The sequence below is a fragment of the Augochlora pura genome, chromosome 1 (genome assembly GCF_028453695.1).
Source record: "Augochlora pura isolate Apur16 chromosome 1, APUR_v2.2.1, whole genome shotgun sequence".
NCBI classification, from domain to species: domain Eukaryota; kingdom Metazoa; phylum Arthropoda; class Insecta; order Hymenoptera; family Halictidae; genus Augochlora; species Augochlora pura.
In genome coordinates this window covers 20,556,102-20,574,015 of record NC_135772.1, presented here as the reverse complement: position 1 = coordinate 20,574,015, position 17,914 = coordinate 20,556,102, and the positions used below count along the sequence as shown (strand labels likewise).

The 17,914-nt window shown below is 45.8% G+C and overlaps 3 protein-coding genes across 3 annotated transcripts in view; 2 read left to right on the top strand and 1 right to left on the bottom strand.

The window, feature by feature from the left end:
* Positions 1-1,925, top strand: part of LOC144470813 (uncharacterized) — a 3,126-nt gene extending 1,201 nt beyond the window's left edge. Inside the window, exons 2-4 of the mRNA XM_078182357.1 lie at positions 237-491; positions 680-1,001; positions 1,676-1,925. Coding sequence (XP_078038483.1) covers positions 237-491; positions 680-1,001; positions 1,676-1,925 — 827 coding nt within the window. The remainder of the gene's footprint in view (positions 1-236; positions 492-679; positions 1,002-1,675) is intronic.
* Task7 (TWIK-related acid-sensitive K[+] channel 7) overlaps positions 1-17,914 on the bottom strand; it is a 55,868-nt gene that overhangs the window by 21,456 nt on the left and 16,498 nt on the right. The window lies entirely within an intron of this gene.
* Positions 7,462-17,914, top strand: part of LOC144467992 (uncharacterized) — a 100,188-nt gene continuing 89,735 nt past the window's right edge. The window contains exon 1 of the mRNA XM_078177055.1: positions 7,462-7,631. The gene's annotated coding sequence lies outside the window, so the exon portion shown is untranslated. The remainder of the gene's footprint in view (positions 7,632-17,914) is intronic.

Genomic DNA, 17,914 nt, shown 5'->3' with positions numbered 1-17,914 from the left:
AAAAAAAATGTCAATCGTCTCGAGTCAGTGGACAACGCTTCCACCGGCCTTGCCACGAAACTTCGCAAGCAAAGGTTAGGAGGACCGCCGCGCGTAAATGTCTCGCGAGTGTGTACGCGCGCCGTGGGTCACGGGTGCTTTGACGTAGAGAGCTGCGGAGGAACTGTAACGTCAGAGAGAGAGAGAGAGAAAGAGAGGTCGTTCTGCTCGGTGACGCAAAAATGATTGTGTTACAGAAGGGCGGAGCCGTAAGCCAAACATCGCCATGCTCGTTTACCAGTACCTCAGGCTGGGCCCTCAGCCGGCCGAGTCTAACAGCTTTTTGCCCCAATCACCTAAGCGTCGCAGAACAGTTCGGAAATCCTTGCATCCCCGAGTCACCAACGCCAAAAACATGGTCAAAGAACATAGAAAAATCTACAAGAGCAACGAGGCGCCGCGCATTATCAAACGGGAGAAATATCCAAGATACAGAAGGGACGACTTCGAAGGTTGGTCTTAGGATAGACATATTAGGTTGAAAACTCTGAAACGGGCGTCGCAGCTGAGCACAAACTAAACAAAGACGCCCGCTTCATAGTTTGCAAACCGAATAGAAAGGGACATAGAATATAGAAAGGAAAAAAATAAGGACCACTCTGCAACGGAGAACTTGTACGACATTTCTTCCGACTTCCAGCTACAAACGATATGAAGAGATACATCCAGAAAGCCCTAAACTTCGGCATAGAGGCCAATTACCTGATTCCAACAGATGACAGCGGCAGAGTAGTTCGCGTGACTTCGAACCTTGCGAACGACGGCATTTATCTGAGGGACGCCGGGTCCATCGACAATACAGTTTCACAAGATAAGGAGCGAAGTCCTCATCGGTCTCCGGTCCAATGGGCGGATGGAGATGTGCAAGAACCTAGGAGCCGAAGATCGCGTAGGAAGCGGCGGCGATCTAGATCCAGAAGGCGGAGATCTCGTCGACGTAAACGTGGCAGAAGGCGCAGCAGGTATCACTAAATCAAATTGTCACTAAAGTGGTAGGATTTTATGACAGTGAAATTTCTTTAAAAATGCTGATTTCGTGCTCCATAAATTCTGTCGCAACGTGCCTAAAAATACAACCAGATATGATGCAACTACCGTGCATCGTAATAAGTCGTTGACATAAAAGAATCATTTGTACGGTCGACGATGCGGGTGGCTGGCGATAAGATTTTATACTCGCCTGCAGCCTTAAGGCATCGCGCAAAAACGAGAACAGTTGTTTCATTAAAGAAATCGCTTTGCAATAAAATGTTGCACGAACAAGTGATTCTAAGTTGCATAAAATCTGAACGGAAGTGTCACGCGATCCGATTTCTTCCTACAAGTTCGAATCGGCGATGCAGTTCGCGAAAACGTTCGAGCAATTTTCCATCACGGTAAAATCTCCCGCAGCACCCATCGAGTAATCCCGAATTGCGCGCAGTCTCGATAACGACCTAAACGACTGAGATTCGCGAAACGAGCCCCGGAAAATGAAAACGACGCGCGGTTACATTTCGGCGAATCGTACGACGATCGGTACCGAACTACCGATTCCGTCGCCGTGCCGCGGAATTTTCGCTCCACTTTCGCGAACGATAATCGCCGCGATAAACAGTTTACGAGCGCGAGGCGTCCCGTTTTTTTGGAGCTTCAGGTCCGACAACGCGGAGTACGAGGTCGGCGAGGACGACGATTACGAGTTCGACAACCAGCCGGAGAGAAAGAGCAGCTCGGAGACCGCCGCCGCCGCGGCCAAAGAGAAGAGGAACGAGCGCGCGACGAACGAGTCGGACGGCGAGAAAACGATCGCGCGGAAGGAGGAGGACGGCTCGGATTTGTCGTTGGACGACGACGAGACCGACGAGGACGAGAAGAAGGGGGACGACGCGGCGAATAAATCGTGATCGTCGAAACGATAATTGCGCCGCGCGGATCTTTCTGTCCGCTTCGAAAGCGATTCGCCGAATTCGACGAATTCGCCGGAGAATTTGTCCGCTCCTCGTGCTATAACATTCTACAACATTCGTGCTATAATAGTCCTACTAGACGTGCTGTGACCAAACGACGAAAGTGCGTGTAATTATATGCTTAATTTACGATGCCGTGAATATATTGTATCGCGTGATTGTGGTCGATTTTACGTGCGCATCTCACTCGATGGACACTGTCCGTGCAATAAAACCGTAACAGTATACAAGTACGATTTCGTTTGCCTTTTATCTTCGTGTTCGCTGATTGAGCACGCCTTCGATAATCGTAGCGTAATTACAAATAGTAATTACATTATAATCTCTTCTCCGATGCTCGGCGAGTATCTACTTGGCCTTACATGCGAGCAACCACCCCTTGAAAGAAATCAAATATTTATACAAGTGCGTAAAAGCCATACTTTCTCAAATATAAAGACAGTGCGCGGGCAAGTAAATATAGAAAGCAAATACAGAAAGAAGAACAAATAAAGGAATAAAAATACAACGAAAATGGAAAATGCTGTGCGCTCTCTCGAGTCGGATAGCCGGTCTGCGATTCGCAAAACTTCCTCGGCGCAGTTTCAAATTCAGCCGCGTGTCGATCGAAGTTATCGAACCGATTTGATCCAGTCCTCGACAGGGCACGATTCATCTTTTGTATTAGCGTGATATCGACAGGTTGTAAATCATGTCGACTCCCCCCTGTGTGCATGCAAATTTCACGGATAGCGATCCGGACTTGCGCGCACGGCCGCTTGATAAACTCGCCGGAAATGAACCGCGTCGTTGCATCGCGTGCATCGGAATTTTACGGCGCGACCTTCGGCGTTTTTATTCCCAACGATTTCGGCGGTTTTTTTTTTCTCGCCCAGAGAAGTTTACCCGCTCGCGGAGAGAACATTGGAACAGGGTGTAAAATCCGGCGCGCCGGAAGTTCGGAAGCGGCGAAAACCACGGCGGCGGCTGATAGGCCAACTTTTATTAAGCCGGTCTTTTTACGCGAACGTATCGGCGAGCTACGCTGACGCGATCGCGAGAGTTCAAGGCGTCGATGATGTTTAAATCATAAATAACTAGAGATCGAAACTTCCTAAAATATTCTTTCTTTATTCTGTGAAATAAGTCGCAAGGGTTTAACAGCGAAATTAACATGAAATCGACTAATTGAACAAACAGCTCGAATAAAAACTCCGACGAGCACCAGGCATCCCGAAACTCATGCCAGGCTAGCGTTCCACGAGGGTAAACGACCGCTGATGGAAATATTAAGAGGACGGTTCCACGCAAGACACGCGATCGAGGGTGGCCGAGCGGGGCGAGGTAAAGTGAAACGCGGGGCCGGTAATCCAGTCTGGCAAGCAGTCGCACGGGTAACCATGACAAACGAACGCGTGCCGGACGGGGTCTCAACGAAATTGGCCATTAGCCGAGAGCTGGACACCCTCTGACAGCTGTCTCTCCCGCGGACGAAGGAGTCGGACGGCTCCTGGGATCGGTGATCGAGAGAGGATCGAGAGAGGATCGACGGACGGACGTCGCCGTGATTCGCCGGCTATTCGTATGCGGAAGCCTCCCATGGGCCGAGGGAGCTGCTTTTCTACCCGCTGATTGGATCGCGACGACCACGGTTCCGGCCTGCGAACGAAACGAGCGCGCGCTCGCTGCGATCTAAACGTCTTGTTTCCGCCGACTTTTATTGCCTTTTTTAGGGGACGCGTTGCTTTATTAGTCGTCATTTGTCGGTCTCCGAGGGCTAGGCGCTCGTAACGAATCGTCGATCGTCGGGCGATTCTTCGTTTCGTCGGTGGTATTCGTTATTGTATAATTCGATCGTCGAGCAATATCGATAGGAATCGTATACGGTTAGGGAAAGTTATGTAATTCGTTCCATGTACACGCAGCAGCAAATCGTGGGTTACCGAAACGATTCCGTTGTATTACAGCTTTTACGAGACGAAGTTCTCACTCTCGCCCCAGCCAATAAACTCTTTTTTTTCATCGCAATTTATTTTTTATCCTAACGCGCGGAGCGCTAAAGTTAAGCCGGCGAGGAGGTTTAATTACGTTCGCCCCGAAGTTGTAGTTCGCGCGAGAATGTCTACGGGTCTCTTCTAGACACGCGTTTTACCCAATTTTCGACTCGATAGCACTAACTGCGAGACACGCGCGTTGGTAACTGTAATCAATGGCAGGGAGGATTTAATTCGAGTGGCGAACCGATAGCAAGGCTATAATGGTACTCCACCATTAAATAAGCAGTGGAATTAGGTTGCCATTTTGCCAACATCCCGATTCCATTGCAAGCGAGTTCATCCAACAATTGTAACGTTTCGATATAGCACTTGAAAAGAATTAAACCAAAAATCATTCCCCTCGTCGATTAAGTAATAAAATATGTCACCTGACTACGGATTGGCAAAATAAAATTTGACAATTGGTTTTGTTAAATCGTCGTCAAACTATCTATTATCTAATATATCTGTAATCTGTTATAGAATATCGGCACAATCTATTATTCAATCTATTGTCCTGTCAGCTTCGACGAGACAACACGCTGATACATAATTTATTAAATTCGCAGGCGGGACGGAGCGCGACGAGATCGGGTTCCACGCATTGACTCACAATTAGATAGAATCTTGGAAGCGACGGCGAAGCTAGACGAGGCAGGGAGCAGAAACCGAATACAAAGCGTCGGATTTCAGAGTTCACGAACCCCGCGGCCAACCCCATAATTCCTCCGTGGCGCGGCGTCTTTTCCAATTCCCCGGAACGACTTTTCCATTCGCGCGGCGGCCCTAGCGGCCCGAAAGACGAACGGAGACCTCGGAATCGTCCGGGGGCAACTTCCTGTGTACCGACCGGACTGTCTAGCACCCGAGATAATCCAGATTACCCGATCGCGGAAGCACTTACGTGATTACTCGAAAAACACGCCATCTCGCGCCGGAGACCGATGGGTTTGGTCCGCGCACCCCCGAACGGAGCCTCCGCGGGCAGCCTCCGGAGGCCGAGCTCTTGACCTTCACCAGCCCGTGAACCCGGTCCCAAAATTTATAACGCTCTCGCCCCGCTCCTAACCCCTTCTGCCTCGGCCAACGCCGACACCCTCTCTTCTCGTCCCCGTCCTCCTCGCGCGTTCCCGTCTTCGTCCGTCCGCCCGTTGCAGAGTCGGTGCATCCCCCTTCATCCCGGGAACGCACTGCACCCGGATCGATCGCTGCCGGCTCTGCATCCCAGACAGAGCGCGACGACGCTCGCTGCACAATGCCAAGCCGGCCCGTGTTTTCGATCCGAGGGGATGGCCGACGACGCTGATAACCCGGCACAATGACAACTACGATCGCGAGGGGACGCGTTGGAATTTCTTCGGAATTCGCGATGGCGAACGCTGCCGCCGATTTCCCGCAGTCTCGGGATCGTTTCGGTTCGATGGAACGCCGATCGACTGCTCGCGTCTGTTTTGCATTGTTCAGGGGGATGGGGGCGACCGGGGGTTCCAAGATTCCGGCGGTCGTTCTTCGGGGGTGGTTGCCGTTCGGCGGAGCTGCGGTTACTCGTGCCCGCTTTGTTGGGTCGAGGCGGGGTTGGAAATGGTTCGGTATGATTCTTAGGGGTAGTTTGTTTTTAGTGGAGTGTTTTCAAGTGGTTGCTTGCGCCGTCTTTACAGTGATTGCCGGGGTTGTCGGGTTTGCCGTTCTCAGGGCTGTTTGTTTTCGGTGTATGGGTGCTCGCAAGTGTTCAGACACTGGTGCAAATTTAACATATCGTAGATAGATATAAAAAAAAAAATTAATAAAAGTTAAAAATTCTAAAGTTCTGTTCCGTTTAAATGGAACAGCTACAGATTTACTCATATTATCTTTTCTACCCTAAAACGATCGACCTTGCTTCCTTAGGAACTTTCCACGGATTTTTTCGACTTGTTCAAAACTATCGTCATTTTCGTATTCTTGCATTTTGAAACAATGCCAAAGTTGTTCGGTGCGTTTACCAAGGTTCGGTGTTGGTGTAATTGTGATGGATTACGACACTTCTCCATCGTCGATGCAGCTTCGGAAATAGTCGAGTCAATCTATTCATTAGGACTTAGCTGGAAGAATGACGGGGCAGGTTTTGCGGCGAAGGAATTCGCGTGGGTGCGACGCGGTGGAGGGAGCGCGCGATCGATTATTCATCGATAACCGCTTCGCGCGCGTGAAACTTTTGCCACGAGTAAATTAGATATTTCTTACGGGCGCGTATCCGACTCGATGTCGATTTAATCCGGTGTTCGAGGGTGATTGGGAGATCGGGGGTGATTTTTATGGGGCCGGCGAGCCGGGTTGCGGGTGGAAATTTTATGGCCATCCAAATATTTGATTCGAGATCGTTGATGGCATCTTAAACGCTGCCGTATATCTTTATTTACGACGCGTTACGTCTGGCATTATGAACAATTTATAAACAGCCGCTATAAATCTATCGAACTCCGTGAACTTTAATGCGGCTCTTCCGACCGTACGGTAATAACCTTCATGATTTTCGTGATTTATTTAGACTTTCAGGTAAACAAAAGTTTGCTAATGCGTCGTTGCCCGCGTGATCTCCGTCGCCGTGTACACACGCGCGTGTCAGATTCTGCCGTTAATATCGCCGCACCAAGATTTTCTACGCGCTCGCGGCATTTGAAAATCTGCGATCCGTCGGAAAAGTGTGTCGGGCTTTGATAACAAATATCAAAGCGAGTATGTAAAATATTTCAATTTAAATGATTCGTTTAAAAATTGCTTCGGAAACTCGAAACGAATTTCACGGAAATGATTTAAAATGTTTGTCCGTTCAGCGAACGTAGTTCTTTCTTGTTTCTATATTTGTTTGCGACTATTACGTAGTATGACATAAATATTAAAAGTGATATAAATATATAAAATAGTTACCTCGATATGATCTGCGATAAATCTGGCATTGAAATCCGTCGTCTTTAATTTGAGACCGTTGCTATAGCTGTCGGTGTGAGACGAGGCTCCGTTATCCGAACCGCAGACTCGTCCGATCTGTCGTACACCGTTCCGACGACGAAACGAGCAGGGTGCACCCATAGGCGGTGGCGCGTGCGACCAAAACAGGGAGAAAGAGAGAGAGAGAGAGGATCGCACCGCAACAGCTGTCTAGCCACAGAAACGCGATCAAAAAGCACAATCAAGGGCAGCAGACTCGGACTGTTCGACGCGACGCGCGGCGTCTCGGCGTCGCGATCGTCGACCGGCCGACGACGATTGCGCACCACGTGGAGCCGAACCCGCGCAGGTAGGGGCTGACTAAAAGGGGTAGACTGCGTCTGGCACGGGGGTGGGGAGGGAGTCGACAACGTCGGGTGGGAGACGCCTCGCGTACCACGGCGTCGGCAGACGCACCCGGTCCCCCTCCCGCTGCGAACCGAGTCTCCGGCAGGAAAAACGACGGCTTCAGTCGGCACGCGGCGTCGCGACGCAATCCATCGCTCGCGTTTCGTCTGGCTGGCGTATCTAACGCGCATCTCGATCGTGATCACAGTGAATCCCCCTAAAGAGGACCGTGCAGTGTACCGAGTTTCGATTATTTCCCGGCCCGTCTCGGAGTTCATCGGGCTTGCCGATGTTTCGGAAGAGCAGTCTGCCGGTAAGTGACCCAGCTTCTTAGTCAGACAAGTGTCTTATGGGGGCTCGTCTATGGCATGACACAGTGAACCCATCGGTGACTAATCCTTTGCGGGCTTCGTGGATTTTTGGGGATTTTTGGCTGCCGTGATTTCGACCAGGATTTTTCACAATTCCTAAGTGATTATATCTGCATCTGTCGAGCAATGTTTTTCAGAAATTTTGACAGTCGTTAATTAATTATGCCTGCCTCTGTCGAGCAGTATTTTTCAAGATTTTATATTTTTCTAATTTTTATCAGGGCTTCTTGTCCAAGAGTCGATGTAGAAATATAAAAAGAAAATAGTAATTAAGGTAGAATAAGATGAAATAAATCTTGACGAACAGAGGGATACTTGGCCGACTGTGATGGTGTTTCGGGAGGCCGGAATCCCATTAACAGTTTCCGCTTCTGCCATGTACTGTGAATTTATTCTTATTGCGTTTTATCGATCTCTGCGCTCGCGATCGCTGCGCAAATTTGGGGTACGACGCCATCGATCTCTTTGTTTACTGTTGACACTTTGATGCATAGGACGGAATACATTGTGTTCACGGCTCCGCGCTGTTTTGTTTTTGGCGGTAACGCCTTTTGAAACGAACTTGGGTGTTTGTTCTGCGTGCTCGCCGCTCGGAATGATATTGGATTCAACTAAAAAGTCCGCCTGCATAGTTTTATTGCGCGCGACGCGAGCGTTCTATTTTTTTTTATTCGAACAGTTTCCGTAATTTTTTTCCGGTACTTTTATATGTGAAATTAACAAGTTTATAAATATCCATGCAAGTTTTTACTTCCGTCGACTGTTTCGTAAAATCTACGAAATTACGAAAAAAATTTCGTATCACGAAAAAAAAAATCAGTTGAATAGAATGTTAATGCAACTTTCAACATTTTATTCCTTGTCTAGAAAAAAGTTGTTACCGCGGAACCGAGACTCCATTTTAATGCCACCAGTGCTCCGGGGAACCACATCGTTGTACCATAGAGACAGAGTCCAAGAGATCCAATTTTATCTCCGCACGTTTATTAATAAATAAAACTGCTTCGCTTATAGCAAGATCGCGGCTTTAATTTGCGTAAAATTAACGCAGCGGAGGAAGGAGTTTATTCTCGCTATTAAAAAGTTCCAAGAAAGTTAAACAAAGTGAATGTTACAGTATTGCTCGTGGATCTTGGAAACCCTGTACATCGTAGAGTTGATCAAACTTCGGATCTTTAGCTTCGTGGAAAGTTGCGCGACCTGAACATTGCTTTATTATCTTTTAGCAAACTTTTGTAGAAGTTTCATCTCGTTTGATTCTGCCGGCTCCGGTGAGGTAATTTAGCAAATTATTTATCCTTACCCGCTGTGCACGTTACTTAATAATGATCACGGGGGAACTAATTAAATCGTGTTACATATTTCTTTTCGTACCAGTGTAACGATAATCTTCTCACTTACAAACGATTTCTCAAAAATAATAGAGACTGATAGAAGCCTAAATTAATTATTTTAAAAATGATTGGAATAAAAAAAATGATAAACCGTATAATAATAGCGAGTAATGTCTATTATAAGAATCCATATCGTTTCAGTCAACGTTAGATCGCGTATTGTTTAAAGCACCCCCTACGTTGAATGCCACCTACGCTGCCACGCCTAACTATACTCAATTTAAAATTTCTTTGGTCTCAGACATCGTAATTAACACTTTGCTAACACTGGTTTAAAATTGATTTCCAATATATAAAAGCGACTCTCTCAACACGTCCACTATATTCATCCAATAAAGAGGACGTTTTAAAGGCGTCCATTTTAGGTCTTCCTTTAGACTTTTCGATTTCCACAGAAAGTTCTTAGGACGTTCATAGTACAATCGAGACTAGGACGTTTGTATTACTAGGACGTTTCTAGGACGTCTCTCTGCCATCTGAGAACCCGCCAGCCATTATCGCGAAACTACCCTCTCGCAAGCGCGATCCCTTCTCCTCGCCCTAATCCACCGACTACTACAACACCATAACACTGATAGACCTCGCCTTAATTTTCCGGCTGATTTTTCCGAGCGTCCTCTCTCGTTCCAAGTTTCGGTTCACGTCCCGGGGATCTGATAAGTTCCCGCGGCGTTTTCGGAACGAGAAACTCGACGAAACAGAGAAGAAGGGACTCTGGGGGGTTGCGTTCGGTTTCCGGCGAGCCGGTCGCGCGCCGTATCGCGTCCGCCGACGGGAAATCCGATAATTCTGGCCGCGTCTTCCCCGTAAGTCGGCGACTCCCATGCAATTCTATCGGCTGCCGTCCGATAAATGCATATTGGAATGGTATCGGCTCGATAATCCCCCGCGTCGAGGCGAGGGGCATCGGAAATTTCGTTCCGTGAACCGGGGAGGGTGCGGCCCTCCCTCGCGCTCGCACTCGCAACAGCCGCAAAGAAGAAGAAGAAGAAGAAGCGTGCCCCGATATCCGTCGATTTGAATATCGATCATTCCCACCGGCGCGCCGCGCCGTGCTCTCGCAGACGTGTTTACTAATTAAACGAGCCGGCGACAGCTAAAATATTCAACGCGAACACTCCCTTCGAGGGACTCCCCCCAAAGGAATCACGTCATCGCACGCAATTCGACGCGCCCCTCCCTCCGCCCTACGGTGTTCATTAATATTTATGCAACCTTGTATAGGACGCGGTAGTCGCGAGCTTAGTCAGCCGGCGGGTAAATGGACTCTCTCCGAGCGTTTTCCCTTTTCTCGGAAGGGATGTCAACCCTTTTTTCTGGTAATTTCGCTCGTACGCCTTCGTCTGATTATGGTTAATATCTGTGCAACCTTGCGCGGCGCTCTAGTTAGGAGTTAATCAGGCCACGGTTACCGTCTACGCGATTTCCTGGAACAGATCGCGGATCCTATTTCTGTAAATTCGTAGCACTTGTCTCTTCGCCGGTGAGTTGATATTTATGAAACATCGCGGGACGGTGCTGGCTGCCAATTAATTAGACAAACGGATGCTGTCTCTGGATTTTCCTGGAACAGTTGTTGCTATTCTTTTCTGTAAATTCGTTGCACCGATCCCTTTGACAGCGGTTGATATATATATGCTAACTTGTAGGGTATGCTGGTTGCGAATTAACCAGGCCACGGATACCGTCTCCGTGCTTTCTCGGAACAGAGCGGGTTCCCTTTTCTGTAAATTCGTTGCAATTCTCCGTTTGACGATGGTTGATATTTATGCAGCTTTGCGGGGCGATCCAGATGCGAATTAATCAGGCCACGCGGGAAAGATGTCCCTTTATCTTCAATCTTCTCGCATTAGTTCATCCTTTTCCCAGTTGATTCGCTGCAATTTGATTGTCATCGATGTTTATGCAACTCAATAGAGAACAGTTTTCTTTCTTCTTATTTTGTTCTATTTTTTAATATTTATGCAACTTTTAGGCTCGCGTAGGTCGCAAGCTAACGAATGCAAGAATGCGTTTCTCTTCTTCTCGCAATAATTAACGAGCCACCTTTGCTATTTTGTTTTCTTAATTTTGTCGTTCGAATATTTAAGCAACGTCGCCGGAAGTTACAAATTAAGAAGCGTGGGTCCTGCATAAAACGTGTACGCCATCGGAAATTCCGGAATTATTTTTCTCCCTTTTGCTTTTACGAAACAAGCTTCTCGCCTCTTAAATAATTTACGCCTCTCCTACCGTGACCCGGCCCGTGAATATTAATGCAACCCTGCGAGACGCACAAGTTGCGAATTAATGTGTCCGGGGCTTCGATAAATGTTGCACGGCAATTTCGTACCCCGGAGACTCTGATAATATCTTCTTCCTCTGAAAGAATCGGTGGATCTATTTTTTTTCCGAGTTCGTGGCGCTCATCTTCTTTTAGCAACATTTTCATGGAACACGATTTGATAAGATAAAGCTAATTAGTTGAATTTCATCATGTCGAACAGCTTGCGAATGAAGAAATTGATGATTGCATCAATCTTATCTTGAAAATGATATTTGAATGTCAATAGGCTGCATTCGATTAAACATTTTCCAATTATTTTGCCGAAACGAGATTCGGCAGGGAAAGAAAGCTGGTCAACATTTTTTTCGTTCGAAAACGAGAAGTTCCATACGAGTTGTTCGTAATCTTCATTGTTCGAACTTATCAGTTATCGATAGAGAACAGATGTTTATACAAAATCGTGCCTCATTGGAGCAGCTTAGAACGATAACTACGGTAGGGGAATTCGTTTAATATATCAGGGACAATTTTTCCTCGAAAAGTTAAATTAGAAATTTTATCGAATTTCGATTCTAAATATCTATTTATTTTATTTGCTATTTATTTTCTCTATATATTTTTGTGTTTTGCGAATTCGGAATTTTTTCAATTATTTCTTAAGCCTTCTTATAACAGCAATTTTTGGTCGGGAAACGTAGTTTTCTATGCAACATATTTTCCTATTAAAGACATTTTCTCTATGTAATGCAGTTTCCTATAAACGCATTATTTTCTATGATATATAGTGTTCTATAAAACAAGATTCCCCATGAAATGATATTTTTATGTAAAACAGATTTTTCCACGAAATCCCGGCGAAACGCAGAATACCATGAAACACAGTTCCCCATAATAGACAGTCTGCCATGAAACGCGTGGTATCCCATCCGGAATTCAGGAGCCGACTATTCAACGATAGGAAATCAAAGACTACGAGACACCGAGCGTCGTACGCGTCGCGGAAATTCCTTTACCGCTGCTTTGTATTTCAGTTAAGTGCGCCCCGAGTGTTACATTCGCGTGTCGCAAGGCTCCGCTGCAACCGGCCCAGCCGCCGTCGAAAGATCAGAATGCAATATTCAATTGCGGGAGCCGTTCAAAGGGTTGCCGCGTTTCTTTCTCCGCGCGGATTTTTTATCGTCGCCCGTCGTAATGCTCTTCCCGCGTTAATCATTGCGCCGGGCAGCCCGAGAAATTGCTTTCCCTTCCTCGTCGCTTAATTCGTGCAGGCTTTTGCCGACGGGGTGGGGAAAACATCGTTTAAACGCGTTTTGTTACGTTTCCGTCGAAGGGACGGCGAACGCTTTTCACTGGAGAGATAACAGGCTGGATTATGTAAATTCTCGGTTCACGGATTATTTTTACGCAGGCCGGAACGACGGGGAAATTGAGTTTGTCGCGTGGACGGTTCCTTTAGATGGAAACCATGGGACGATTGCGTGTGGTTTTCCTCGTATTTCACAAATCTGTATGCTCCGCACAATGGGAGTGGTTTATGCAACAATTAATGATTTTGCTTTCGTTCACTGTCCACAGCCGGTCGCGATAATGCTCGGACATTTTATGAAACGGGTTAATTTTTTCAAAGTGGAACCGGTGACCTGAATTTACCGCATAATACCTAAAAATTAAAAAACAGCCAAAGTATAATTAGCTTCGGTTTTCATATCGTCTATAAAAATTGTCGGACGTCGTAACTAAATAAAATAAAAATTCCATGAACGAGGGAACAAACGTTAACGTCGGGACGGAAATTGTATGAACCACGTTCGCATAATGAATTGGAAGAGATGTATATGAAACGGCGTTCTCCCTCGGAGGAGACGCTCTTCTTTAAAAAGTGACGCGCCGTCTGAGCAAGGGAACTGTTGCTATTAATTTGATAGGAAATGGAATGGTAGGGGGAGAACGTTCTTTGAAACTTTATTACACGTCTGAGCTCATTCATTTCTCAGTCGTTCGTTCAGAGATTGCACACGCATGCAACGTTCCTCGCGTTCGCTCTTTTCGCGTTACGCTCGCGCATACAGCGGAAGTATCAGGGAACAGGATCGCTCGATACTTTTATCGAGATCTTTTATAAGTCTGCGAAATATCAAAAGGGTGAACGAAGTATTTAGGTTAAGAAAGTTCGCAGGAATGTGGACCGTTTATATAGAAAGCCGTGTAAGAACATTTTATTTAAAAAATCGGATGTCACTGTACGATGATGATTTTTTATTATTGTTCCTTCTGCTATTTCTATTAATATAGATAGTAAAAATTTATAGTAAAAATTTTCTTAAAAATAGTGCACGAATTTTTATCTCTAGTGCAAAGGATTAAGGTCTCTAAGATTAGGAAAATTATCGGATTATTTCGTTCTGGAGTAATTAATTCAATCATTTATAGAATCGAATTTCTGGTAGAATTAATTAAAAAAAATCGAAAAATTCTGGTACAATTAATCAAAGGATTCCGAATTTTCCAAATTCGGTCCATGGGTATTATGTCGCCGTGTTTATTGGCTGTTTTATTAAAGCCGCGTTACGGCGCACAGAGATCGATGAAATATGTGTGCTCCAATGTTCGTTTTGTTTCTAACAATGCCGTCGCTCTTTGACAATGAACGTAATTGCGTGTTTCGTGCCGAACTCGCCGGTTCGCCATTCGACGAATATCGCGTCGCACAATGCCCCGGAGTTTCTTTTTTTTTTTTTGTTAAACTACGGCTCATTCATTGTTCGTCAACGAGTTAACACCCCGTGAATTTCGTCCTGCCGACGATCGTTCCGACCGCGAACGATTCTTGTAATTTTAAGCGCGGCTCGCGCGACGAGCCTTCCTGCTGTACACCGTCTCTTCCATTGTTAACCGCTTCCCTCGCTAATTACTATATTAACCCTTCACAGTCGATGCAGTTTTAGCTGTAAATCCGAGATCATTGTCCCAACTCAGATTATTTCTATTCTATTTATATTTCACACAGATTTTATTTTGCAAAAATTTTCGATTGAGAAATTTTTGAACGTAACCTGACAAATTATCAATTTTCATCAATGTTTCTTTCAATTTACACGTCTGCCGTTGACTTCGCGTAAATGGCATTCCGTCGTCGTAAAAACCGAACAACATTCCCATTCAGTAGCTTTCTGTACGAAACGATCGTCACGAGTTCCAAGGAAGGGGGTAAAAAGGGGTAGACGAGGAGGGTGCCGGATAAAACGGGAGGTCGAAGTTCGAAGTAGCAACACGTACCTGTAACTATCGTAATAAAAGGCTCATCTTGATTATCCGTTGCCTTTCAACCGAATTTATTTTCGTCATTTAATCCACCCTTTTCGCCGCGGCCCCGCTCCATGTTCCACCGTTTCCGAGCAGGTGGCGGGAAGGTGGCGGGGGCCGGTAGGAAGAGACACCAATCCGATAAAGTGTAATTTACTTAACAAAGGCGGTCGGGAATCGAGGCAACAACAATTTTCCGGCGAAACGGGGCAATTCAGCCCCGTGTCACGCGCTTACGTGTCGCGGCTAGGACGAACACGTGTCGTCGTCTCGTCTCTCGGCCGTAGCCCGACGACGAGGCGAACACTGCACAAATTGCATGTGCACTCGCAATCGTTCCGCGCCGGGCACGATACGTTTCATTCCGAAGATATTGTGTCGCCCACGGGGCAACTTTGAATAGCTACGAGTATATTCGACCTCACTCTCTCCCTCTCTCTCTATCTCTCTCTCTCTCTTTCTCTCTCTCTCTCTTTCTATCTGTCTATCTCTTCCTCTCTATCTATCTCGCGCGCAAGGGTTTGAAATAGGGAAGACGGAGTAATAAAAAGACGGGACCGGCCCTTGGCTACGGAAATCCGCCCCCACCTTATCGAACCTTCGATATAATTGCGAGGGCGCAGCTGCGAATTACACGCGAGCCCGCGTAGACAAAGAGGCGACACGAGAATAAGTCGGGCGACACGTTGCAGGAACTCGTGCGAGGCAGCGCGCGTGTCGCCGAGACTCGGCGTCGAATTCGTGTTCGCTTATGTCATCGGAGATGTCGGGGAAACATTTTCTTCCTAGTAACTAACAACGATCGAAAATTCCTCGTTCCTGACAATTTCTAAGAAGAAATAAAACAGTATAAATTTACTAGATCAACCCTTTTAAGTAGTATATCTTCTCTGAGCCAATAGAACTATCTACTTATTTTTGACATTTTTGCATGAAATTAAATAAAATTATAACTTCTTAGAAAAGACATCATAGGTTCCTAGAAAAGTCCGAAAAATCGTGAAAAATTAAATTGTTCAACAATAAGGTAACGAGATAGAGAAAAACAATTTTTCTGTTCATCGAATATCTTTCGTTTCTTTATCGGCGATACGAACGCGAAATTTATTCGGTAGGAGAGCCTAGCGCGAACACGACACCCCCATTGTCTCCCGAAAGAAACACGCGATCCGCATACGTCTCGGCTAACTTCCGCGATGTCTTTGGCCGGAATGGCTGGGAGAAACGCTCGATTCGTTTCAATTCGGATCGAAGATTTATAGAACGCTGTGGTTACGGTTCACCGGGTTTTCTGGTTATAGGATCTTCGAACGATAATGCTCCCGTTTTTTTCAGGAAGCGAAAGACAACGCGCTCGCGCGGAGAACAATGAACTATACCCGGCATAGAGAAACCGTTCCATAAGTGTCCCAGACTGATCGACGAAGTTGATGGTGTTATTTTTGCCGTGTAGGGTCGATAGTCCATTCGCGAGTCGGTACCAGTTGGACGTTATTACCACAGTTGGACACTGCCACAGAAAATTACCGTCTGATTTTTATACGTCTCCTCGCGCAATTTCGCGCTGCAATTATTTATTTAGCGTCGACTCGGCGGACTATGAGCTACTATTATTTTCTATAGATTTATAGCTATGGATAATATTTTTACGCAGTTTTATTGTATAATAAAATAGCGAGACCACGTTCCGATGAATAGCAACACACGATTTTATTAATACAGTAATTATAGTATTACATATAAAATTTTCAGTGACAGTATTTTTGAGAGCAGTTTTGCAGTCTGAAAAATTGTGAAACTATGATCGTTATGGCATATATAATTTTTTGGTGATACGATCAATATTATCTGAAATAAGGTATGGTCGTGTAACGTCACGCCTTTGTAGATTAATTGCGAACAAGCAGAGATACGGATAATCATTGGTTCTCCTAGGAAATCATTTGGAAAGGCCGAGCGGACAGCAAGAGGTACTTTGCATATTAATAAAATCTTTCGTTTTATAGTACTCGGTCGGTGTATTCGATATAAAATTATCGGATCAATTGCGGAGTAATTGATGAGAATTTATGCAATACAATAAATTGACGCGAGGGCAAAATCGAACGAATAAAGGCGACGATAATTTGAAATTATTAATACGCGTCCCTTTACTAGCCGGAGTTGAAATCGATTCGTTTCATCGATTCCTGGATCGCACGTGCAACGTTCTGTCTCTCTTAACCAATCTAAATCTGCAAACAATTATAAAACACAGTGGTTGACAGTATTCGATTACGTTTCCGCATACGTTTTTAAAAGGCGTGCGATATTTATAGGAAATACGTGATATTTCTAAAAAACCGTGGAATAATTCCAGAGGGAATAGAATATTTTCAGAAAACGTGAGATATTTATAGATACGGGAAATATTTGCAGAGAACGTGCAATAGGTATGCACGAAGGAAATCGAATTCAAAAAAAAAAGTTTCAATAATAAGAATTTCATAAATGGATAGCGTTGAAAGGAACGCGACATTAATTATCTTTTAAAATTATCTCGGAACATTTGCCACGACTACTGCAAAATAAATATATCCGTCGAACTTTTAGAAGTTCTCTTTACGATAATTATTTTCTTTCGGTTAATTCAGTTGTCCCTTATTATAATATGATTCGGAGACGATATAACGGAAATACTTTTAATCTTATCAGAATACTCAGCTTTTTTATCGGAGAACATTAGCGCCCCTATACAAATCTCGTCCGCCGTGTACGTACGTTTTCCAGCCTGGACACAATGACCGGTGACGAGCCGAATCTCTCAAAGGACTCGCGGAAGTAATCTCTAACGGGCAACTTCCTGGAAAACATAGTTGGCCGGGCGGAACAGTTCCGAAGTTGGTCGAATCGTAGGAAAGTTACGGTTCGCCGGCAACTTGGTCGCCGACCACGCGAATCAGAAATTAGGTTCACCTCTCCCGCGGCCGGGAAACCGCTCGCGAAATTCGGAAGCGGCGCGGGCCTCAAGTAGCCGAACTTTGTTTTTCATCGGATTGCCGCCGTTTCATTGACGCCCCCTGCTTTCGAACGGCCGCGAAACCGACGTCGCAGCGACGGAAAAATGGAGAGAGAGAGGGACAGCTCTTTCTGCTGCGGTATAAACGACCACCGTAAAAAAAAAAGTTTGTAAATCAGGTCACAGCTGCGGATGTAACGCGCCCCTGCCGCCATTTTCTCGCGCGGGCTCCCACACGTTTCCATCTGGATATCCGTTTTTCAT